Source organism: Lepisosteus oculatus, chromosome 29 (genome assembly GCF_040954835.1).
Source record: "Lepisosteus oculatus isolate fLepOcu1 chromosome 29, fLepOcu1.hap2, whole genome shotgun sequence".
In the NCBI taxonomy this organism is placed as follows: Eukaryota; Metazoa; Chordata; class Actinopteri; order Semionotiformes; family Lepisosteidae; genus Lepisosteus; species Lepisosteus oculatus.
The window spans coordinates 1697586-1719479 of NC_090724.1; the positions used below are offsets into that span (position 1 = coordinate 1697586).

The 21894-nt window shown below is 53.3% G+C and overlaps 2 protein-coding genes across 2 annotated transcripts in view; both read left to right on the forward strand.

Annotated features, from left to right (window-relative positions):
* Nucleotides 1-2530, forward strand: cart1 (cocaine- and amphetamine-regulated transcript 1). The gene is made up of 3 exons (XM_069186026.1): nt 1-216; nt 1097-1180; nt 2205-2530. Exons 1-3 carry the CDS (start codon nt 88-90, stop codon nt 2310-2312), a joined length of 321 nt encoding a protein of 106 aa, XP_069042127.1. The 5' UTR covers nt 1-87; the 3' UTR covers nt 2313-2530.
* Nucleotides 2531-4426: 1896 nt separating this feature from the next.
* Nucleotides 4427-21894, forward strand: part of map1sa (microtubule-associated protein 1Sa) — a 31032-nt gene continuing 13564 nt past the window's right edge. The window contains exons 1-3 of the mRNA XM_069185901.1: nt 4427-4604; nt 13906-14007; nt 21727-21809. Of these exons, the coding sequence (XP_069042002.1) occupies nt 4448-4604; nt 13906-14007; nt 21727-21809 (342 nt within the window). The 5' untranslated portion in view covers nt 4427-4447. The remainder of the gene's footprint in view (nt 4605-13905; nt 14008-21726; nt 21810-21894) is intronic.

Here is a 21894-nt window from a genome sequence, read left to right on the forward strand (position 1 = left end):
GCAGCTGCTGATGTCAGGCAGGGGTATAAAACGGCGGGCCGGGCGGCGCTCTGGAGAACACCGCCTGTGACAGAACCGTTCAGCACCATGGCCAGCAGCCGGCTGCTCCTGCTGGCGTTCACCTGCTCGCTCCTCCTCTCCCTGCTGCTCTGCGACGACTCCCTGGAAGCGCGCTCCTTGGAAACTCCCAACAAAAGCCAGGAGGAGAAGGAGCTGGTAAGAAACCCCAGCCCGAGTGGCCGGGCGTGCGAGTCCGCAGAGTCCGCGGGTACGAGTCCAGGGGTTTTCTCTGCTGGAAGAGAAGGGAGGCACACCGGTTCGGCAGTGGAGCCTCAGGTGACGCGCTGTGCTCCTTTTCTTCTCTTTTCAGCATTGAATACACCTCTAACTTGTACTGTAGAGATGTACTGTTTACTTTGTAGATTCTGTTGTCTCTCCGCTTCCTTCAGCTTGTAGACCATGGAAATACCGAAAGCGCTGCAATACGCTTTTGAAATAAGACTGTTTTGAACCCGCATTTATTTGAGCCGTCTATGAACCCCTGTGAAAGAGTTTTCTTAAAGCCGCATGCCGTTTTATTAAACCCGAGTACTAACATTTATCTCGTCATCCGTCCTCCGTCTTTAGACTGAAAGCCCTTGTTAATTGTACCGCTTCTTGCTCCTGTGGCGAGTCTAGTGATTTTAAATCCCTGACAGTCTTTGAGCAAATGCGTTTCCCTTTCAGAATAGGAACTTGGCGATGCTGCAGTAAGGGAACTAGCGAGAGCTGTAACTCGAGCCCCACAAGTCGAGGGGAGCTTGAGCTGTTCACTGGATAAACATGAACAGCGTCAAACTGATGTCTGAACATTATAGTCTCTTATATTGCCAATTAGTTATTTTATTTCATTTTCTTTGCCACGTCTCGTATTCGTTTTCTTAGTTCTGTTAATGAAGAGGTTGAGTTGAGTTAGTTCTGGATACGTGTGTCTGGAATCACAACATTGTCTTCGAGCCCAATTCAAGCTCTGAGCAGCGCGCACGGCCCGGAGGCACCCTGCACTGACTTCGTGGCCCAGCCTGTCGAAGGTGTGACTTTCCCTCCGCTCTCCCAGATCGAAGCCCTGCAGGAGGTTCTGGAGAAGCTGAAGAACAAGAGGATGCCGTCGGCGGAGAAGAAGCTGGGCTGGGTGCCGTCGGTGAGGAACCAGGCGCTTTCTTTAACACTAACCTGCTCGCTGGCCGGTGCGCTCGGTTGTTGAGCTCAGCGAGACCTGCTCATGCAATCCTGCACTCTTGTACTCTGGAAGAAAAGAGGTTTTGATGCAGTATGGATTTCAAAGCCGAAACTGGCCGCGTTTTCTAAAACCTTGATTGCTGTAACTGAAGATCTCTTTCGGAGGAAATGGTGCAGCATTGAGAAATGGGCAGTTCTTAAGTATATTCCATGCTGAAAAAAAGAAGAAAGAGAACACAACGTTTCGGCCGTGGAGCCTTCTTCAGGTGTTCACACCTGAAGAAGGCTCCACGGCCGAAACGTTGTGTTCTCTTTCTTCTTTTTTTCAGCATGGAATAAACCTATTACTTGTTCCTTTGCAGCCTACGCATGCTGACGCAGCTACCCACCTGAGTTCTTAAGTATGCTGACCTTTAAAAATCTGTTTAAAAGATCACGTAGGTACTAACACAGTCCTTAGCATTGCTGCCTCGCAGCGCTGGGGCCCTGGGTTCAATTCTGGACCTGGGGGGCTGTCTGTGGAGTTTGTAGCTTCTCCCCTGTGCACATGGCTTTCCTCCAGGTGCTCTGGTTTCCTCCCACAGTCCAAGGACATGCTGGGAGGTTAATTGGCTTCTGGGAAAATCGGCCCTGGTGTCGGTGTGTGTCCTGCGGTGGACGAGTTCCCCGTTGTGAGCCGAGATGCGGCCCTGTACCGAAACAAGCGGCTAGAAAATGGATGAACGGACTTAGGTAGTAAATTCGTTTCAAAAATTGGTGACCTGAAAAGTGTGAAAACCGTGGTCATGGTTGCAAAACGGTCGCATGCGTTGTATCAACGTATTGATTCATTCACAAATTAGAACAAAGACAATAAAGACAATATTCCAAAGCGCTTGGGGCACGGGGACATTTTCACTAGTGTCCTGTTAACAGCGAGGCGTTTCCCCTATACTTTAGGCTGGCATGACGATGATGATGAGGATGATGATGTTGTTGTTATTCAGTGTGACGCAGGGGAGCAGTGCGCCGTGCGCAAGGGCGCGAGGATCGGAAAGCTGTGCAACTGTCCGCGAGGGACCTCCTGCAATTTCTACATCCTGAAGTGTTTGTAGAGCCGGGCTCCGCGCGGGGGGCTGAGAGACGTGACGTCACCCTGGACCCCGCGGCCGGAGGGGGCACGAGCCGGAACGCGTTCCCCCCGCTCTGCCCCGCGGCCGCGCGACCCGCCGCTCCCCCTGCTGGCGCCTCGCGAGCACAAGCACGGCCTTTTCATATGTGTTCTCTGTTACTGGAGGAATTGAAGAAAATCAATAAATTTGTAAAAACCGAGGCTTTCTTTGTCGTGCATGTCTGGCGGCAGTGTCTGGTGGCATCCATGAAATGTCTTGGTCTCCCAGGAGCTGTTCAGAGGTAACTTCACTCCGCTCCGCTGGTGTGTGGTCTGGCCGAACCGCCGGAAAGTCCAGCTCCAGAATACACGCCTGGTCTTCTGCTTACTGATGTAGAACTTCAGATTGTCGCGTTAGAGGGGCCCGGGGTCTCTCGCCGTCACCGGGCTCAGAGTGGGGTACACCCTGGAGAGGACTGCAGTCCCTCGCAGGGCACACACTGATACACACTGATACTCACTCACTCACTCACTCACTCACTCACTCACTCACTCACTCACTCACTCACACCGGGGCCAATTCTCACCCGCATGTCTTCGGAGCGCGGGAGGAAACCGGATCACCCGGAAGTAAACCCAGTGATATCCACTGCGCCACGGTGCCGCCCATTTAGTACTCTATAACAAGAACAAAGGTTTGGATGGGTGATTTCTGGAGGGGTGGTTTATGTTGCGGACACCTTTACCCAAAGCCGTTTCCAATCACACCTCTGCTCCGCCTTTCCGCACGGGCCTGGTGCGGGCCTGGACCTGCCCGAGGGGGCTACACTGTGTGACACAGACGAGTCACGGATCCGAGCTGCGTCAGCGCCGGGCCTGGTCCCGCCTTGCGCTCGGGCTCGGCTCGGCTCGGTTCGGCACACGCACTGATGGTGAAACAGTCCCAGAGCGGAAGAATGCCTTTCAGTTTGTCCAGATTAACCTCCGCCGGGGGACGTCTTGCTAAATGGCGGTGCTCGTCTTTGCCTTTGGGGGAAACGGTAACGGAGTTTTCTGACACCTATATGGTTTGTACTGGTCTTATTTCCCTCAGTGGTGTTTCAGATTTGAACCGACTGTGTAAGATTTCCACATCATACTCCTGCCGTCAATAACCCTACCACACTGTTATGTTCATAAATGTAGCACACCCACTGTAGATAAGCTATTGCGACACTTCAGACACGAGACATGTCGAAAGACGTCATTCTACAGGTTATAGAGTACTCAGAGATCCGCAGACAGTTTTCTCTTGAGGTTGTAATGGAACACCTCCGAATGTCGGTATGTTAGATGGGTATTTTGGGTTTATCCGAAGCGGTCGAAGGGTCTGGATGACAAACGGACTGCGAAGCGCGCTCAGCCCCGGACAGCGGTCTGGCACGGCACCGCCAGGGGGCGCCACACGGCTGTAGTGACACCTACCCGGGCTTTTCGCAGGCGGAGTTACCGCCGTCTGAGCGCAGCGGACGCGTTGCGACGGACTGGAATTACTGTGTGGTCGATCACAGCGTGAGTCGACCACGAGCACGAGTGACTCAGGGGGAAAAGAGAATAACCCCCGAGTCCACTCACGTCGAAATAATCTGACTCTCGACTGCATCCGTTTCATCGTTAAGTCACGGGTCACGGGGCCGTGGCATAATATAAATATCTGGGAGTAATATAAACACCGCACAGTTCTGTACAGACCCGTTAAAGCGGTACCGCGCTGCTCTAATGCAAACAAGAACACAGGGACACGACAGCGTCTTGCACTTTTCAAACAGCTTCGTTTTTACGTTAGCCTGGTACAGCAATAAGTCACAGGCGGCTCCCCCATTCATCCTGTTTAAATAGATGCGCTCCTCAGAAATTGAAATCACGCCTCGCTAGCCCCACTGGGACACGCGTGGATGCGGCTCGCGGTGGAGAACAGCCCCGGGCTGCTTCAGAGCGCGTGGAAAGCGCGAGGCGCACGCCGCCCTATCCTGGAGGGCGGGGCCACGCAGTGCTGAGCTCTGATTGGCCGCGTCACCCCCCCCCGGGCTGGCGCGCCCCCGCCCCCCTTCCGATAAATAGGGCCGTTTCGCGGTGACGTCATTAGGCGAACTTCCCAACATGGCGACGGAGCAGGCTGGAGACATGGAAGGCGCGGACAGCCCCGTCCGAGCCGCCCACCCCGGCTTCAGCAACGACAAGTACTCCCTGCTGGTTGTCGTCGGGGAGCATAGCCGCCCCGGCCTGCTGGAATACGTGGTGTCGGAAATCGAGAGAGGTGAGCGCGGCGCGGGTGCCCCCTGCTTGTTGTTTTTTCGCCCCGTGCTCCCACACAGACGTCTGCAGGCGCTCCTGCGAGAACTGCGTTCGTGTTCAAAGACATTTGCGTGCTTTCGCCCCGGTCGGGCTGTGTGGTGTTCAGGAAGCACGCAGGAGCGCCAGTAAGCCAGACTGGAGCGGCTGGGCGGGCTGGGAGTTTGCGGGGGGCTGAGAGAGCACGCCGCCTTCACCAGGGGCTTCGCTCTGTGGGGCTGTGCCCCCCCCGCTGCACAGTCCGCTTTGAAACGTGGGGGTGATTATCACAGACCCCCGAAAAGAAAATCAGCGCCACATGCAGAGGACGCAGCAGTGTCTACTTGACACAGTAATTCCTCCGGAGGTCTCCCGGCGGCAGCTGGTGAAGCTGCATCCGTGCAGCGGACCCCTGGGCTCTGGGGGGGGGAGAGGACTGCGGTGTGTCGCCCTTAGACCTGATGCTGAAACGCGCCGCCCCCCCCCCGCTCTTTGCTGTGTATGTGTCGGGTGTTGTCTGGTGACGTTTTCAGAGAAAGAGTTTGGTCAGAAAGCGCCCCGCCGCTCTCCGGGCGAGACGGCGAGTGTGCCGAAATTGCGCAGCCGTGCTGTGGGCGAGGCAGTCCTGCCCTGTCCCCACGCCAGCACCTGGCTCTCCTGCTGTGTGCTTCCTTCCAGCACCGTCCTAATACGGTCCAGGTCGTCGCCGCATACCGCGGCTTGCATCGCGCAATGACTTCATCTTCCGCCCCCTGCCCACTCGCCCGTGTGCAGGCAGGAGAGCACTCTGGAGCCCGTGTTTATTACCGGCTGTGGTTTTGCATTTCCCACCTACAGTACCGCACCCACTTATGGTTTTCTAATGCACCGACGCGTCACGATTGTTTCGGGATCCGGCGAGCAGCTACGTCGAGTATCGAAGGTTTGTGCTTTTGTGATCGATGCTCAGGCAGGGTCACGGAAACGTGTTGAGTGAGACCCCGGTGGTCCCGCCCGTCTCTTTGCTCGGTGACTGAAGCGGCACCAGTCGCGAAGGACAAGCTTCTGATGGAAACCACAGATAAAAAAAAAAACCCCGCTTAGCCACAGTCAAAAAATGTTTTCTCCGCTAGACGTTGCCTCCTTCAGAGAGCCACCCCGCCAGGTTACATCACGCCTGCTTGTAATTAGAACTTGCGTCCTGAGGCAGACGTTCAGGGTACCCAGACTCGCATTTGATTCCACACAAAACAAACGGAGTCTCCGGTCTTGTATTAGCATTGATACTGAGGTATGCGCGTTCTTACATTTCCCCAAACTTAAAAATAAAATACAGTAGACTTTAGCAAAAAAATGTAGGAAACAACAAAGCGCACGACGTGTTTGATCCTGATAAATTCTGCCACATCCTGCAGCAGCCAGAGTGATGCAGTGTTTTGTTGCAGTGCTGCCTCCTGAGAAGACGCTAAACACTGAAACAGGCCTGTTTTCCCCAGGGCTGAGTCTGTACCGTAGCTGGACTGAGGGGTGTAGTTCATGGCCCCCTACAGCAGGGGTGTCCAGTCCTGGGCCTGGAGCAGGGACAGTGTGTCTGCGGGTTTTCCAGGTCTTTTTCAACCAATGTCCCCTGGAGAGCTGGGAGAGTTATGCTGATGAGCAGAGTCATTAAGAACTGGTTTGGGGTGAAACTAGCAGACTCATCAAGACCAGGGCTAGACACCCCTACTGCTCTGATTCAGTCAGTCTTCTGTATGAACGTGTCACAGGGTAACGAGTGGTGATGTAGTTACGATCTGACTTTCCCTCTGCTTGAACGGTTATGTTATATGATGCTTGATCTGCATTGCCGAGCAGCAGGGTTTAGGGAAGGTTAGTGCAAGTTTTAAGGGATGAGTTGTTGAAGGTTCTCAACTTTCCAGGTTACCTTATAAAACCCCTGGGAGTTGGCGCGTGTTCCCAGTGCTCCTCATGCAGGGCGCTCCAGTGATTCTTCTCCGTAGGGTAGTGGGCTTCAGGCTGACTTCACCGCTGTGAGCCCTGAGGGATTTGTCTGTTTAAAGCACACACTCCGGCGTCCGGGCCTGGGGTCTGCGGACCGGGTCGCTTCGCCCCTTCCTGAGCCGTGCTGTGGGTACGACGGGCCTCGCCTCCTGAGCGGCAGCTGTGTTTTTCCAGGAAGAACTGACCTCCAGAGACGTGGCCTGTGCGCTAGACCCCCTCGCCTCCGAAACTGGCGACGCCTAAAGTCGGAGTTGCTGTCATGCTCGGGGTGGGGTTTCTCCCCAAGGTATGTACCCCACAGGGGCCGCGGGGGCCCCGTCAGCTCTCCCCAGCGGAAGAGGGGGAGTCTGGACATGAGGGTGTCGTTGAGCAGTCCGGAGTCCAGCCCAGGGAAGGGATGTCTAGATGTCTTCGGCTTTGTCAGAGCTCCTGCACACCCCGCTGAGATGGCTGGGGAGAAAACGGGGTTCTCGAATTGCACTGCGAACACGTTTTTAGTCCCCCCACAAACTGGCAGGAAATATCGGCAGCACCTTCACCCAGGGGGACGGGATGTGCACTTGTGGACTCTCAAGACGTCTTGCCTGTAACCTTGAGACAGTAGGAATTTTCGTCCACCCGTTCATTTCCTGACTGCTTCTTCAGGTCAGGGTCACGGGGAGCTGGAGCCTATCCCAGCAAGCAACAGGCACAGGTCAGGGTTCACCCTGGACAGGACACCAGCCCATCACAGGGCGGACGGACATATGCACGTTCACACCAGAGCCAGTTTTCACAGATACCAATTAGGCTTCCAGTATGTGTTTGGTCTGTGGGAGAGGAAACTGGAGCACCTGGAGGAAACCCACACAGGGAGAACATACAAGCTCCACACAGAGAGCACCCCGGTATTGAACCCAGGGCCACAGTGCTGTGAGGCAGCAATGCGAAGCACAGAGCTAATATGCCGCCCGAAGGAATTTTCAATGACTGTATGAAGAACTCTTGTAAAAACAAAAAAACAAAAAATGACCTCGGGCTTTTTTTGTGGAGCCATTCTGAGTGCCCTGGCTGCAGATACCAGCATTCAAGGCAGAAATCTGCATTTTTTAGTCACTGTGAATGATAACGGTAAAGCAGTATTTAAAATCTGATCCAGATTGTCGGAATTCCAATTCTGGATGACTGTAGTATGTTTATTTTCATTCCCATGGGGCTCCTCTGGTACAGAAAGGGAGTGTAGCCTTCTGTTCAACTGGGTATAGGCAATACTGTGGCGCTGGCTGCAGGCTTTATGTAGTGAATATTTTGCAAGAAAATCCGCAAGGATCGCGGTTCTCTCGGGCTTGGAATTCCTGGAAAACAAACATTGTTGAAGCCAGGAAAGCAGTCAGTAATGCAGAGGTGAAAATGTAAGTTACAGATCTCATAGGCTTGAAGGGCAAGTGTTTGATGGTGTTTCTGGAGGTTTTCAAGTCCTGCCTTTGTGCTGCTCTTTCCAGGGCATGACCCACTGGCCTGGGGCTGGTGTTAGGCCATATGCCCATGTCTGTGGGTGTCGTGGGTAAGCACCTGTCTGAAGTTCCTGCAGGATTGTCGGGAGAGGTGTGGAGAGAACCACACGGACAGGTTTCCCACTTGATTCCTGCCTCCGTTTCTCCTGGAAGTGAAGGATGGCGGAGCGAACGAATCGCTCAGCGCTGGCAGGAAACGCCTTCAATTCCAAATGCCTTCTGCTGTGAACAGCATGCACACCCTTCCCTTAAAAGCCTGACTCTGCTTCTGCGTTAGCTGTGCGGTGTCCGAAGCACGTCAGTCTCCCAGATGGCATTCGGAGAGCATCGTTTTCACTGGGCTCTCTGCAGCACTAACGCTGTCTCGATGGAATGTTGCATGCGCAGTGAATTTGTGGGAAATGTTCTGAAAGATTTTCTTGTTATTAAGAAACATCCTTTCACCCATTAGGCACAAAATGGTCATTCTCCTAAGCTGTGAAACGGAGCGTGTTGACAGAGGGGAGAGAGGGCTTCACATGAAGCCCTTAGCTGTCATTTTCCCATTGTCAGGGCTTTGCTGTTTATGCTGAGCTTGTCGTCTTTGTAGGATATCGTGTTGCAATGCGGCTTCTACACAGTTGAGGCCAAGGCGCCTGAAGGCTTGTTTAATCCAGACCCAAGCAATCATATTCGTGTTGTCGGATTGCTGCGTCTTGATAGTTTAAGCTTCTTTGAATAAGTAGTTCTTAAGTAAAGAGTATGATGGATGCGAGTCCAAAGTTTAGTTTAAGGCAGCAGAGATTTGCAGATGATCCATTTGGTCTGTAAAGAAGTAATGGATCTTTAATGTAGTATATTCAGCTTTCTAAGCACTAAAAAGATCCAACCGTCATAAAGGTAGATAATGTGCTTGATGCTGTCTTGTCAGTATGGTTCCCTGTAATCTGAAAGCAAAGGTTTACCTGATTTACCTGTTTTGAATGTTGTTATATGCTGTGCATTTGGGGTGATTCCCTTCTGAATGTGCATTGATTGAATCTAAAGTTCTTTATTCCTCAAATTCTTTCCCCTTAAATTAACATCCGTGATCATTTCGATTGAAAGTTTTGGAAGGAAGGTTTTCATAAACAGTCTTCACGTTTAAAGTGTGATTGAGGCAGAGAAGAATCTGTTCTCCAGATGGATAAAAAAGGTGATGAAACAACTGATTAAGAGATTGTGGGAAAAATGAAGAAACAAAATAATAGGAAATGTATCATCTTCCTATGACCACTTCAAGTTATTATCCAACTGAGTTTTTAAGAATCCTTACAGAAATAATTTAACAGCTGCAAAATGTCATAGACTGCTGATTCATATGGCTAAATTGTAAGTATTACATTTGTGTAGAAAACTAGGTCTGTCATGAAGGTATTTATAGTTTATAGTCAGCTGTCTGATTTGGGAGAGATTAAGGCTGCACACTTGTCAGCTTTTAGCCTGAGCGAGGTTAGGCTTCAGAATGTCGCTCGTGATGGAGCTGCAGTCTTGATGAACGTTGTTTTGATCTCTCAACGAGTGACTGGGAAGCGCTGACTTGTGCCGATTGTCTGTCTGCTCTTGAAAAGACTTTGAGCACTTGATCACGGTGAGGCAGTCCTGTTTAACGGTAAGGAGTCTGCCGGAGCTCGCTTGGAGATCTAGGGTACCTCCAAGGCCGCTGTGCAGCTCAGGTGTGCTGTGAACCGGCTATTCCTCAGCCAAGGCTGGATGCAAATCGGGCTGAGCTTGTGTGCAGCATCGATGGACTGTTGACTGTTTATGTTAACTGCACTTGAGAGCGCGCAAATTATTTTGAAAATGTAACTGGCTACTGGTCAGTCTGTAATCTCTTGTGCTTCCTGAGCTGTCCTGTGTTACTGTTGAAGTTTTTAGCTAAGGAAATGAACCTGAGTTTAATTTCAGGCAGTTAGTTCTCTTCCTCCTTTTTTCTCCAGACAGCCAACAGAATGACATCACAGTCAACTTCCTGTCTGTGCACATGACACTGACTCTGCTCCTGCCTGAATCTGAGCCTTAGATTAGGAGATCACTAGCCCCCATGTATCCCAACCCTGGTACTGGAGGAGAACGGTCTCTTGTTTTTGCTCTTGTTCTTAATGACATATACACTGGTTTCAGTTTTCTTTTTGGGAAGTATTTGGGGAAACTTGCATTCAGCTCTTAAAACATCAAATGGGATTCGTAATTGGTATCAAAGCTATGTGATATTTGAAAACACCGAACTCGTTTGGACATTAGTTTCAGCAAATCCTGAAGGCTCGCCTTCCAGATGGGAGTTGCAGCCCTGTCTGAGTGACACAGCCGCTGATGCATGATAAGAGCTGCAGGGAGGCTTGTGCTCAGCTCAGCGAGTGGCGTTCACAGGAAGGCCTGGGCAGATAATTGAGCGAGGGGGTGGGCAGCGGTTTGAGCCGTCTTCAGGGGGTTCGGAGTGCGTGTCCGAAGTCCGTTCCCTCTGTTTACTCTGTCCTGGCAGGCAGTGGAGGCTGGGAAGAGACACACCCACAGAGACTTGCTAGCGCAGTGTTACCTGTTCCTGCTCACCTGTTCAGCAAGGTGACTCATTAACAGTCTGTCTGCTCTTTGCCAATAAAGAGGGCACAGCTCCAGTCCCTTAGCTCCGCTGTGCAGCAGGGTCTGGTTCAATCTGCTGCGAGACACTTCCAGCACCTTAAGGCTCCTTTGAAAGAACAGTTTTATTCCCAGATTTTATATCCTGTGATTCAGTAACTATCAGACTGCCATGCCAGCGCATTCAGTCCCTTGGAGAAGAATCACTGGCCTTAGTAAGAGCTGCAGGGCTGTGCTGTGCCTCGGCCCACCAGAGCCTGCGAGTTTATTTTCAGATGGTTTAAACGAGCAGCTGAGGTTTGCCAGACACCAGCGTTAAACAAACATCTGTCTGCAGTGTGGGGGCTACAGCAGGGGAGCTCGGGGTGACTCTGCTCCAGACAGCAACGAATACTCAACAAGAAGGGCGGGAGGCTGCTGGTTCTCAAACTCCTCAGTGGTAGGAGCAACCGATAAGGACCGAGTGGTGAAGATGTTGCCTGAAGATCAGCCCTTTTTTTTGCACGTTTAGAAATGTATCAGATGTAGGCCGTATCCTCCACTGAGGAGCGCATGGGGGGAAAAACGTGAAAGAAATATTTGCCTTCTTGAAGCGTAGTAAAGGAGAATGACAAGGTTATACTTCTCGGGTGTGTTTTTCAGGAGGGACAATAGTGTAACTGGGGGCTCCTGGGGATCTCGGGCGTCTCTCTGTGGTCCGGACGTTGCAGTGTGACCGTGGGTTGTGCAACGTCTGTTATGGTCTGTGGGATTTTTCTCTGCCTGTAGGGGGTGCCGCTGTGCACAGCTGGTGGAGTGCTGGGCACTTCAGATGTGTTTCCGGCCTGCTGGATAAGGTGCTTTCCTGTCTGGTAAAACCTCCAGGCTTGGCAGTTTCTGGGTTTGACAGAGCCGGACAGAGCTGGCTTGGCAAACTCTTCTCTCTCCCGGAGACAGCACTGCCGGAGCCCCAGCCTGCTGCCGATGCGTGCGCCACACGGCACGGGCACAGATGAGCAGGGGCCGCGAGAGGAAAGGAATGCCGACGAGGCGGAGCTCTTCCCAGTTCTGTCCCAGTCTGCTGGCTTGCCGGCTTTTATACCTTTCAACCTCCTAGAGCTGCCTGTGCTTCCCACATGAAACCGCTGGCTGCGCTGCATCCTGCTGCTTCAGAGAGGAGTTGAAGGAAATGATAACGCGTCTGGTTTAGGTCGAGCAGGATTGTTCTGTAAGTGCAACAACAGCACAACGACGGCGGTGCTCTGCCTGGGGACTCGTTATGTGTGAGGCCTTGGGGAGAGGCCACTGATTAAACAAGTCCTCGTCCCCTTTTCCCCCAATTAACAGATCCTGGGAGATCCCACCTGCCCCAGAGACCAGCTTTTCTAGAAGGAGCTCGCAGTGAGGCAGTAAACCGCCCTTCATTATTAAAGAGCCGCGTTTTATTTATTTGCATTTATTTTCACACTCGCTGTGCTGACAGCGCCGCTGCACTCTCACTTCGTGTGGCTTCGTGGTGCAGACTTGTCCAGGTTCTCCCCGAACCCGTGACCAGCTCTTGGATTGCGAGTTAGAGCCTGGGTTACGTCACTGACAAATAGTGCCCTGTAACGGCCCGAGTGCAGCCGAAGCCAGGGTGGGTTTATTTAGCCTGGGCTCTCTTGGCGGCCCCTGCAGCCTGCCAGGTTGGCGAGCGACGCATCTCTCCTCCAGTCAGCTTTGAGTTTCCATTGTGGGGCGGTGCTTCCTGTGTCATGCTGAAAGATGAGTGGCTCGAAGGCGGGAGGTGGGCGGGTCATGGGGGGCAGTCTTCCTGCACTTCCTGCTCCTGCTGCTGCTCTCTCCTGCCCTGCGTGTGGGCTGTAGGGTAAGGAGTGGCAAGATGATGTGAGAAGAACAACGCACTATTGGCTCTTCCGTATTGTGTAAACAAAATAATTGCCGATTCCAATTTGTTTTTTTTTAATTGTGGGACTTCATCCTGCATTGCAAGAAACAAGCCTGTGGCGTATCGGTGCGATTGCCACAGTTCTCTGTTAGCCTGGATGCTCTTTCTCGTGTGGGATCCAGCGATTGCAAAGTGATATCCTGGAAGACTGAGGCCTGCTTGTTCAGGACACCACAGAGGTGTTCTGTTCACCTGTGGGAATGTGCTTATCAACCTGTGAAGAACAGGAGCCTAAGTCTGTATGGTTTGAATATACAAACCTAATAACAAAGCTTTTTTGTGCCTTCAGATATCCCTGGTCCTCTGGAACATCTTGTTCACTGTGAATTGTAGATTTTGCTGTTCTCTAAAATGCCTTAATGGAACACCATCATTTCAGTCTAAATTAGAAGCTTTAAATTGTCTTTAATCCCATTAACTATCTGTTTATACCTAAGCACTTATTTTTTCAGAAAGAAATATTGCAGGTTGTTTAGAAAACGTGCGTTTGATTACGGTCTTCAGCATTACGTAACAAAACATGTTCAGACGTTAGAAAGGTTTCTCTCCCTGTCTCAGCTGACGGGTCCCTCATCTAAAAGCTTTACAGTGCAAGAGTGTTCCTACGATATTGTGTGCACTTAGAAAATAGAAAGGTCATATTCTGAGCTATCCTGCATGTAATGTTGCTTAAAATAATAAAGGACTGAGCATTTTTTTAATGGTTGGTGTGTTTCAAGTTGCTGAAACATGTGCAGTAAGTGTTCAGGTTAGGCCGCTTGTCTTTGTGCTCCCTGGGCTGCTGTGTGGCAGTCCGGCCAGTCAGTGGGTTCAGCTTTGTCGTGTTCGTTTGATCGCTGGCGCACGTGTCATCCTGGCCTTCTGCTTGGACAACATTTTAAGAAGGAAATGTTTGCTGAAGTCGGTCTCGTTTATTCCTGTGATTCCAGCGCAGAGATCTCAGTCATTGCTGTGCCGGTGTTTGCCGACAGCTGAAGGGAAGTTGTTCTCTCAGTTCTTGACTGTCTGGACCTGCTGCCTGCAGGTCCAGACAGTCACGAACTAAAGAGGGCTTGGCTGTGATGCTAAGCTGGTGATGCTAAGCTGGACCTGTTAGTTCCTTTCTGTGTTTTACGCTGTTAATTTCATCCAGCCTTTTCTTGAAGGTTTCCAGGGAATCTGCTTCCAAGAATAGTTTTCCAGCTCGTTCCGAAACACCCACTATCTTTGTTGTAACTCTCGGTCCTGAGCGCACTTCTTGCGTCCAGTGTCAACTCTCATCATCAGCCCCTCTCTCTGCGCCTCCTTTTCAGGAATCCGATCGTGGGATGTGGACCTGACCGCCTGCAACCTGGACGAGCAGCTGAAACTGTTCGTGTCGCGACACTCCGCCACCTTCTCCGAGGAGGTCAAAGGTAAGTGCTCTCGCCCTGCAAGACGCCCACAGTGGCAGACCGTGATTCAGTGCTGAGCTCGGGTGTGTGACCACAGGGCGTGAAGCATTACCACGCATCACTCAACTCCCTCCGGCCCTCCAGGACTGGGGTCGGACGCCTGCTCTAAGGGGTATGATTCTGTTCAGCTGTTTGAACGGCGATGTGCATGCAGCTGGACTCTCACAGCACTGAGCCCACTTCAGAAGGTGATGTCACCCCCTTGGAAGCTGAATGGCCTTGAATGCTCCTTTAGAGGGAGGTCCAGCCTCTTGCTGACTCTGAAGTTTCTGTGTCTGAGAAGTCGTCCCGATCAGATGATCAGAACCCTGGTGGACTGGCAGCCCTGCACCTGTAACTGTTGTTGGTTTTGAGAGTCGTCGTTTGATGGCGTGGTTGGTGCACTCTGCCACACTCCCAGTGCAGCCTTGACCATCTCGTAAAGGGAGCTGCCAAAAGGCCACACTCATCCCACCACAGCCCACTAAACTGGGACACCAGCAGAGCGGCCTTGTCGGTTATCTGTCCATTCATTTCCTAACCGCCAAGGTAGGGGAGTTGGAGCCTATCCCAGCATGCAGCGGGCACAAGGCAGGCTGCTGGACCTGCTGGGTGGGAAGCCAGTCCATCGCAGGGCACACGCTCACGTGGCCAGTGTGGGAGAAAACCCATGTGAGCACGGAGAGAACATACAAACTCCACACAGACGGCACCCCAGGAATTGAACCAGGGGCCCCAGCGCTGTGAGGCAGCAGTACTGACCACTGTGCCACCCCGGCCCCCTTTCTAATTTATCCCTAGGTTCATTGAAAGGGTAAATAGTGTTATATTTTCTTTACGTTTAGCGTACCTCTTGTTATGCCCCAGTCAGGTGAAAACGCTGAGTGGCGTGTTCTCCATCCCCCGGTCACAGACCTCCCGGGGCTGTAATGGGCTGAAACCGGCCGAGGCTGCTGGTCCCCACTGAATCCTTGTGAAACGCTGCTGCCAGACTGAGGAATAAGACATTGCAGCGTTATTCTGCCAGCACATTTCTAAAACACGCTGGATTTCATAACGGCCAGAAGCGGCCTGGCTGTGTTTTTTTTTCCCCCCCATCTTGCTTTTAAAGATACTTTAAAAATGTAAAATGGGCGAAGCTCAGCCGCTTGGGAAACACGGAGTCTCGGGTGGTTTTCACAGTTAGATCAGCGCGATGCTCTGCGACTCCACGTGCAGAGAGCAGCCTTTAGACACTCGCTGTGTCTAAACCGTTTTAGTCACGGTTGCGCTAATAAATCTCCCATAACCCCGCCTCCGGTTGTTCTCCTGTACATTTTGGGACTTTCTGGTTGGTTCTAAAACTTCCAAAAGTGAATTCATGTCAAGAGCTTTGTATGAGTCAGAACGGTCTGAAACGTTGTGACATAGCGAAAGTTTTGGTTAATCGAGCTCTGGGACAAATTTCTGCCTTGCCTGGTGGTTTTGGCGTGATTCCTGTTTTGCGGTTTGGTCACGCAAGCGAACGCCGGTCTTCTCCCAGCGCGTGATTCCGAATCTCCGCCCTGCTGTCCCAGGACCTCAGTCGGCTGTTGTGCTCCTCCAGCGCCGAACCCCAGCCCCGCTTCTCGCCCCGGGTGCAGCCTGTACTTGTAAAACAGAATTAAGTTTCCTTTTTTAGCTGCAGAGTTTTTTTTCTGCAAAGAGTACGAAACAATGGGATCCTTGTATCTGATGCCGAGGGCTTAAAAAACATTTTTATTTTTAAAGAAAGGGATGAAAATGGTTGGAGTGGACCTTTGCTCCACCACGGCGGACAATGGAGAGTCTGTCCTTGCAGCCTGCGTCAATACGCTGAGGCCGCGGCCCTTGACAGGCGTGGAGAGCGCGTCTGGGCCGTGATGGGTGCTGCAGTATTTTTACAGCGCTGTGCTCCAGGCTGTGGGAACAGTCGTGTCCCTGTCTGTAGCCGCGGACGCTGGGAGACCGAGCAGCCAGCTGACATTGTGATGTAGAAACAGTTTAAATTCCCCCACGGCGCTTCATGCTCGCCAGTGAAGAGCGGAGTCCGAGTCTTGCTGTCGGCAGTGAGATGAGGAGGAGGCAGTGTGATGTAGGGGTAAATGCTGTGTGGATTCAGTGGCTCGTGGCTGTATGTTCCATACACTCCAGAGGCAAGTATATGATCAGGCAGTATGATCCTGCACGTTGAGAGAATGTCTTTGTGACCAACTGCCAGTCATGTACTGTATGCTAGACCTGTAAATAAGAGGCATATGGACCATCAAATGTGCAGCTAATTCAATTTAAAAAAAATCAAAGAAAATGGAAACAAAATCCTAAATCTGATAGGCGGATCTGTTGAACTGCTGCCACCAAGTAGACTTTTGTGAAGCGTCGCACAGACCCTCGATTTCTTGATATGCAGTGTTTCCATGTTGGGTTTTGCAGTGTTCATATCGGTAATGGTTGTGCTTCAGTATTCAACCCCATCGGAGAGCTTGTAGACCTACCGGGGGTGGGCGTGGCCGTCACGTGCCCCCTGTGCCAACGGGCAGCGTGGCCGTGACTGTTCATCGGGGGCTGCGTCAGCGTGGGGGCGCTGCGGCACGGCGCAGAGCCACCCTGCTCTGGCTTCTGTTACTTTCCTCCGTCGTGGGATTGGGTTTCTGCAGCCCGGGTGGGGAACAGTCAGGTCCCTGGCCCTGGCACGGGCCCTCCCCACCACGGCCCGCTGCTCGGATGACTTCCAGCGTGTGGGCTGGTCTCTGTGACCCCTCGCCTGGCTCAGCCCAGCCGGCCTTCGTGAGTCCTTGAAATCGTCAGCTGTTCGCTGCTGGGAGCCGGGTGGTGACTGGAGGGCAGGACTGGGACTGAGAGGTCTGTGTCATCGGTGCAGGCGGGAGGAGATGCTCTCGTGTGCCTCCAGTGTTTTTATAAGCCAGCTGTAGCTTGTGTACAGAAAGGGATCATGTGCATTGCAGGCACATGTTTGTGTACCACTTGAACTGTGTGCATATCAGCAGCATCAGCAGCTTAGCGGTTGCTGTAAATTCTCCTCTGTGTCTTTACTGAGAGCGCACATTCTCCTGCGGTCGTGATCCGATCTCGGGCAGGGCTCGGCGCTCGCTGGAAGATGCCAGTCCTCGGAACAGGCTCCTGGATGGCGTTGCTTCGTGCCAGCGAGGCTGCGTGCGCGGAGTGGGGGGGGGGGAGCGTGTTGCAGGATGGGGGGGCCACACTCGTGCTGAATTGCCCTGTGGGGGTTCGAGGCAGAGCCGATCGCTTGGGCTGCGTCTTGCAGTGTGAGAGCTCGGGCCCCCTCTGGGAAAGGAAGCCAGGCTGCTGGCGCATTGAGCGGCCTGGCGCCTACAGGAAGGAAGCAGTCCTGTGTGTGTGTGTGGGGGGGGTGTCCAGTTTTAATACTGCCCCCCCATGCCCCCGTCACTCTGCTGCGTTGGACTTATTGTCCTGTGAGGGCTGGGGGGTGGGGCCACACGGGGGCATGTCTTCAGAAGGATCTGTTCTCTCGAGAAAGTGCTGACTCGGTCTGCAAGAGGAAGCAACTTGGACGAGAGAGACCGCAGTTGTCTGCGGCGCTCAGAAGGACCCGAGCGCAGGGCAGTGGCAGGTGGGGCTGGCGTTACTTTCTTTTCTGTGTGCCTGGGGGGGGGGGCGGCTGCTCGCGAGCTCCTGGCGGGACTGGAGTGATGAAAGCCGGAAGGAGGGCGAGGCGGGCGACTGATCCGAGAGGTTCCGGCGGTGAGCCATGAGCTCTACAGGGTGCTGCCTGCGGCTTTGAAGAGCTCGGTGGCCAGAGAGCCAGGAAGCGGTGCAGTTGATGGTATCGGTAGTAAATTCCGGGCTGGAGTGTTTAATCATTTGGTAGCATAAGGTTTTCAGTCTGACCTATAACTTCTTAAAGTTTATGCCTGTGTCCTCCTCTCGACTGTCCCTCCCATCCCGACACACTCCCACCACTTTTTTTCCCCCCCTCAATTTGCAACTTCCTGCGCAGCTGTGTTTCATTTTATTGCTTCCTTCCTGACGCGCTCGGCCAGGGGCGAGAACAGTTCCGCCTCGGGGAGCGCTGCCCTGCGGTTTTGAGCGGGGAACCTCCCGTAGCGGAGCGGGGCGTTTCCCCCACATTTCTACCTACATCCGTCTTCCTCTGTGTGCGTCTGGGCATGGAAAACACGGGCCTCTTCAGAAGTGCGCGCTCACAAGCGGATCCCACCGCTGAGCTGTCAGACCTCGCTTGAGGTCAGCCTGCCGCGCCCGTCTGAAGAGGCAGCTGTGTGAACCACAGGAGAGCTTTCCCCCGTCTTCAGGTGGCTGTCGCCTCAACAAGAGCCATCTGCTGCTCTGCTGGCTTGGGGTCGCTTCGCTCCCTCCCTGCCGGTCCCCTGGCTTTTCTCCTTCCGGCGCCTCCTGGTCCACTTCTTTAACCAGAACTACTGCTCCGATTCCCAGCTCGTCACCCCGCCTCACAGCGGCCTTCCGGGTGCGTCGTGCTCCGGCCCCCTGCTCGTGGGCTGCGGTTACCCCCGCTCCCGAATTATCAGGGTAAATTATGGTGGTACAGTAGTTGACAGGAGGCCCTTTGGTCCTTGTTGCTTGTTCAGATAAGGACCTTATTAGGCTTTTGACAGAGGCCGAATTGCTCAGCACAACATGTTTGGTCAATTGTCCGTTTTTTTCACGGGGGAGTCGGAGTCTGTCCCGGCCAGCGGGTTCGCCCTGGACAGGGCGCCAGCCCCTCACCGGACAGGCGGACAGAAACACAGGCGTGCACGCTCACACCGGACTGTGGGAGGAGACCGGCGCACGGGGAGAACAGCCAGTCTTCTTGCCACGTGGCTTTCTGCAGGGGCTTGTGGGAGAGTCCTTCCCAGGTGTGGGTGCGGAGGGCGGGGGTTGTGGCCGGGAAGGGGTTAACGCACGCCGGCACTCCTTGATGATGGATCGCCGGCGCTGCGGCTGCCCGGGTGGTGATGGATGGCTGGAACACACTGTCTTGGGGTTTATCGGATAATCCAGTGGCGGGGAGTTATCTCTTCCGTGTGCCGAGCAGCCCTGGCCGCCTCCTTAATCGGGCAGTAATCCAATAAGGAGGTCTCGGCATCCGAGCGAGCTGGAGCAGCCGTTGGCTTTTCCCTGGGCGGATCGGGGCAGCGGAACAGGCGGACGGACGCATGCAGGACAGGCAGAAGCTCTGCGGGTGGGATGAATGCGGTGAGGTGGGTGCCTCACTGTGCTGGCTCCAGAGGGGCCCTCAGGCAGGGGGTGGGGTAATCGCACGGTTTCTGAAGAGGCGCAGAACAGCTGGGGCAAGTTAGTCAGCTTCTGGGGGGCCTGTTTGTTAAAGGCACAAGGACGGCGGGTCTTGCATGTTTATCCTCCTCTCTTACGCAGACGACGGGGCTTGGCAAGCAGGATTAGACCAGCTCTCGGTCTTCAGCTGGTACGGAGGATCTGGGATAGCAGCTTCCCGAGCGGCCGGCTCCCGTCGGCGCTGCTGGAGTGGGTCGCGATGCGCAGAAGAAGAAAAGCTGCTGTCCCGGCAGAATCCGATTTGATCATTCAGAAGTTCTCAAATCGGAGAAGGTCTCGCTGGAAAGAAATGTAACGTAGATGCGGCAGAAATACAGTAACCAGAACGCATCCCTGCCAGCCTGAACTGACACGGGGGTTTCTCCCTCATGCCCGAGGTGTGCCAAGTGGACTCGTCCAATCATTTCCCTCCTCCAGGCTTGTGGCTCCGGCTCTCTGCAGCGCAGCCGCTGCAGTCCAGGAGCATGCTGCCTGTCCCTCTTCCCCTCTTCCCCTGACTGGTGTGTCTTTCGTCTCTGCAGTGTGTGGAGAAGCCACACATGGGGCTCTCCGGAGAGCCGCTGCAGCGGGCGGGGGGACAGCCGCCCCTCCTCGGCCTCCGCTGCACAGCTGAAGCCCCTAAAATAAGCGGCAGTGATTAAAATGGGAGGAATGCATGAGCTGAGGGCGGCACAGTGGCGCAGGGGTCAGCATTGCTGCCTCGCAGCCCGGGGGGCCTGGGTTCAGTTCCGGAAGTGGGGCGCTGTCTGTGTGGAGTTCGTATGCTCTCCCTGTGTCTGCATGGGTTTCTTCTGGGTGCTCTGGTTTCTGCTCACAATACAGTCGCATTCTGGAAGGTTAATTGGCTTCTGAGATAATTGTCCCGGTGGGAGTGTGTGTGGCCCTGTGATGTACTGGCGTCCTGCCCAGGGTGTATCCCGCCTTGCGCCCTCTATTTGCTGGGATGGGCTCAGGTTCCCCCGCGACCCTGAATTAGAGGAAGGCGCTGGGAAAGGGCTGGATGGATGGATGGAACGTGCGAGTCAGCAGACTGAAATGAGAGGAATGCATGATTTAGCTCCACGTCGTCTGTATCGGAGCAGCGAGAGCTGTGCAGGTGATTCCGCGGCAGATGGAGGGACGCTCGTGTCAGGGCGGGCGGGGGGCCTGCCGTGACCTCGGTGCGTGGCGAGACTGTTACTGAGTCAGTGTTTTGTTCTCGGGCTTGTGAAGAGCAGCTGTTGATTAACTGCAGGGCCAAGTGTGTGAGTCCGAGTCTTGTACAGGCAGGCGTAATCAGTGCCCTGCTGGAATGTGATTAAGAATCACAGCAGAGCCACAGGCTGTGCTGCTCCCCAGATTCCTCTTGTGGTAGCAGGTCGGGAGGCGTGGAGGTTGTTCTGTAAGTCACAGCGCTGACGAGAAACAGGCGACAGACAGAAACCTGTATAGTTATCTGCTCAGCTGTCTGGTCCTTCCTCCTCCTGGCTGAGAGACGGATCCGCTGTGCATTGACTGGCCCGGTTCAGATCTTCCTCACCTGGCGCAGTGTCCCAGTCCAGTACCGGAGAGTCTCGTCGGCACGGAGCGGGGAGTCCGATGTCGCTTTGCTTTTTTGCATTTGATGGAATTCCTGCAGTTAAGCTGTGTGGATTCCTGTAAAAAAAGCTAGGCCTGGCAATCTAATTTGGTTTTTGGGCTTTGACTACAGTTTCACAGAAAAGAAGACCTTATTCTGTCAAATTGGGAAGGTGCTGTTGGCTGTGGAATTTCTTTTCCCTGTTGTATTTCAGTGCGATTTGTGTCAATAGCAGCCTGTTCTGGAGTCGGACAGACTCCCCTTTTACTAAGGCAGCCAGCTAAATGCCTTTTAGGTCCTTTAATTGGGTTGCTGTAGAACCGCAAGACATGTGAAATTGGATTTCATGTGCCATCCTCTGCCCTAACGTTCATGTCAGGAGAGTCCTCGTTAATGAAAGTCACCATTGTGTCTGCCAGTTTCCATTCTCGCTCTCCAGTGCAACGGGTCATAAATATTTTTTTTGCTTGTTTGCATCTGTTGGAAACATAAATTCTTTAAAAACCTTACATGCGCTTAATACGACTGTAGCAATTGCCTGTACGTGATAGTTACTGTATATCTGAGAAGAGGTCCTTCAGCCTAGGTCGTTTGTTAGGTAGTTAGGATCTAACGGATCTGATGCTTTCAGGGTGTTGGATTCAATAATAACTTGTTCCATACTCCCACCACCCTTTGGGTAAATCTCCTTCCACATTAACATGTCAATTTGATTCGGGACTTGGCGCAGTGGTATTGTCAGTGCCGATGCCCTGAGAGTTGATTTCTCTCGTTCTGCCCTCTCGCGGTCTCCTTTATTTTGCTCACTCGCTTCCTCCCTCCCCCTGCAGGCCAGAGGACCCTGCACCACAGTGGCGATGTGCTGGAGACCCATGTTGTCGTCAATCCCTCGGACGACTTCGTCTGCTCAGAGGTGAGGCTTTTCATGATGTCGTCTGGCTGGGAGAACTGTCCCAGACACCCGCAGCTCTTTGTGTGCAGTTCTCGTGAGAGCCCAG

Excerpts from the sequence above, each read along its gene's own strand:
- cart1 (XM_069186026.1), top strand. The coding sequence starts at position 88 with ATGGCCAGCAGCCGGCTGCTCCTGCTGGCGTTCACCTGCTCGCTCCTC. Across the intron at positions 217-1,096 it reads GCCAGGAGGAGAAGGAGCTG|ATCGAAGCCCTGCAGGAGGT; the intron begins GTAAGAAACCCC and ends CCGCTCTCCCAG. Across the intron at positions 1,181-2,204 it reads AGCTGGGCTGGGTGCCGTCG|TGTGACGCAGGGGAGCAGTG; the intron begins GTGAGGAACCAG and ends GTTGTTATTCAG.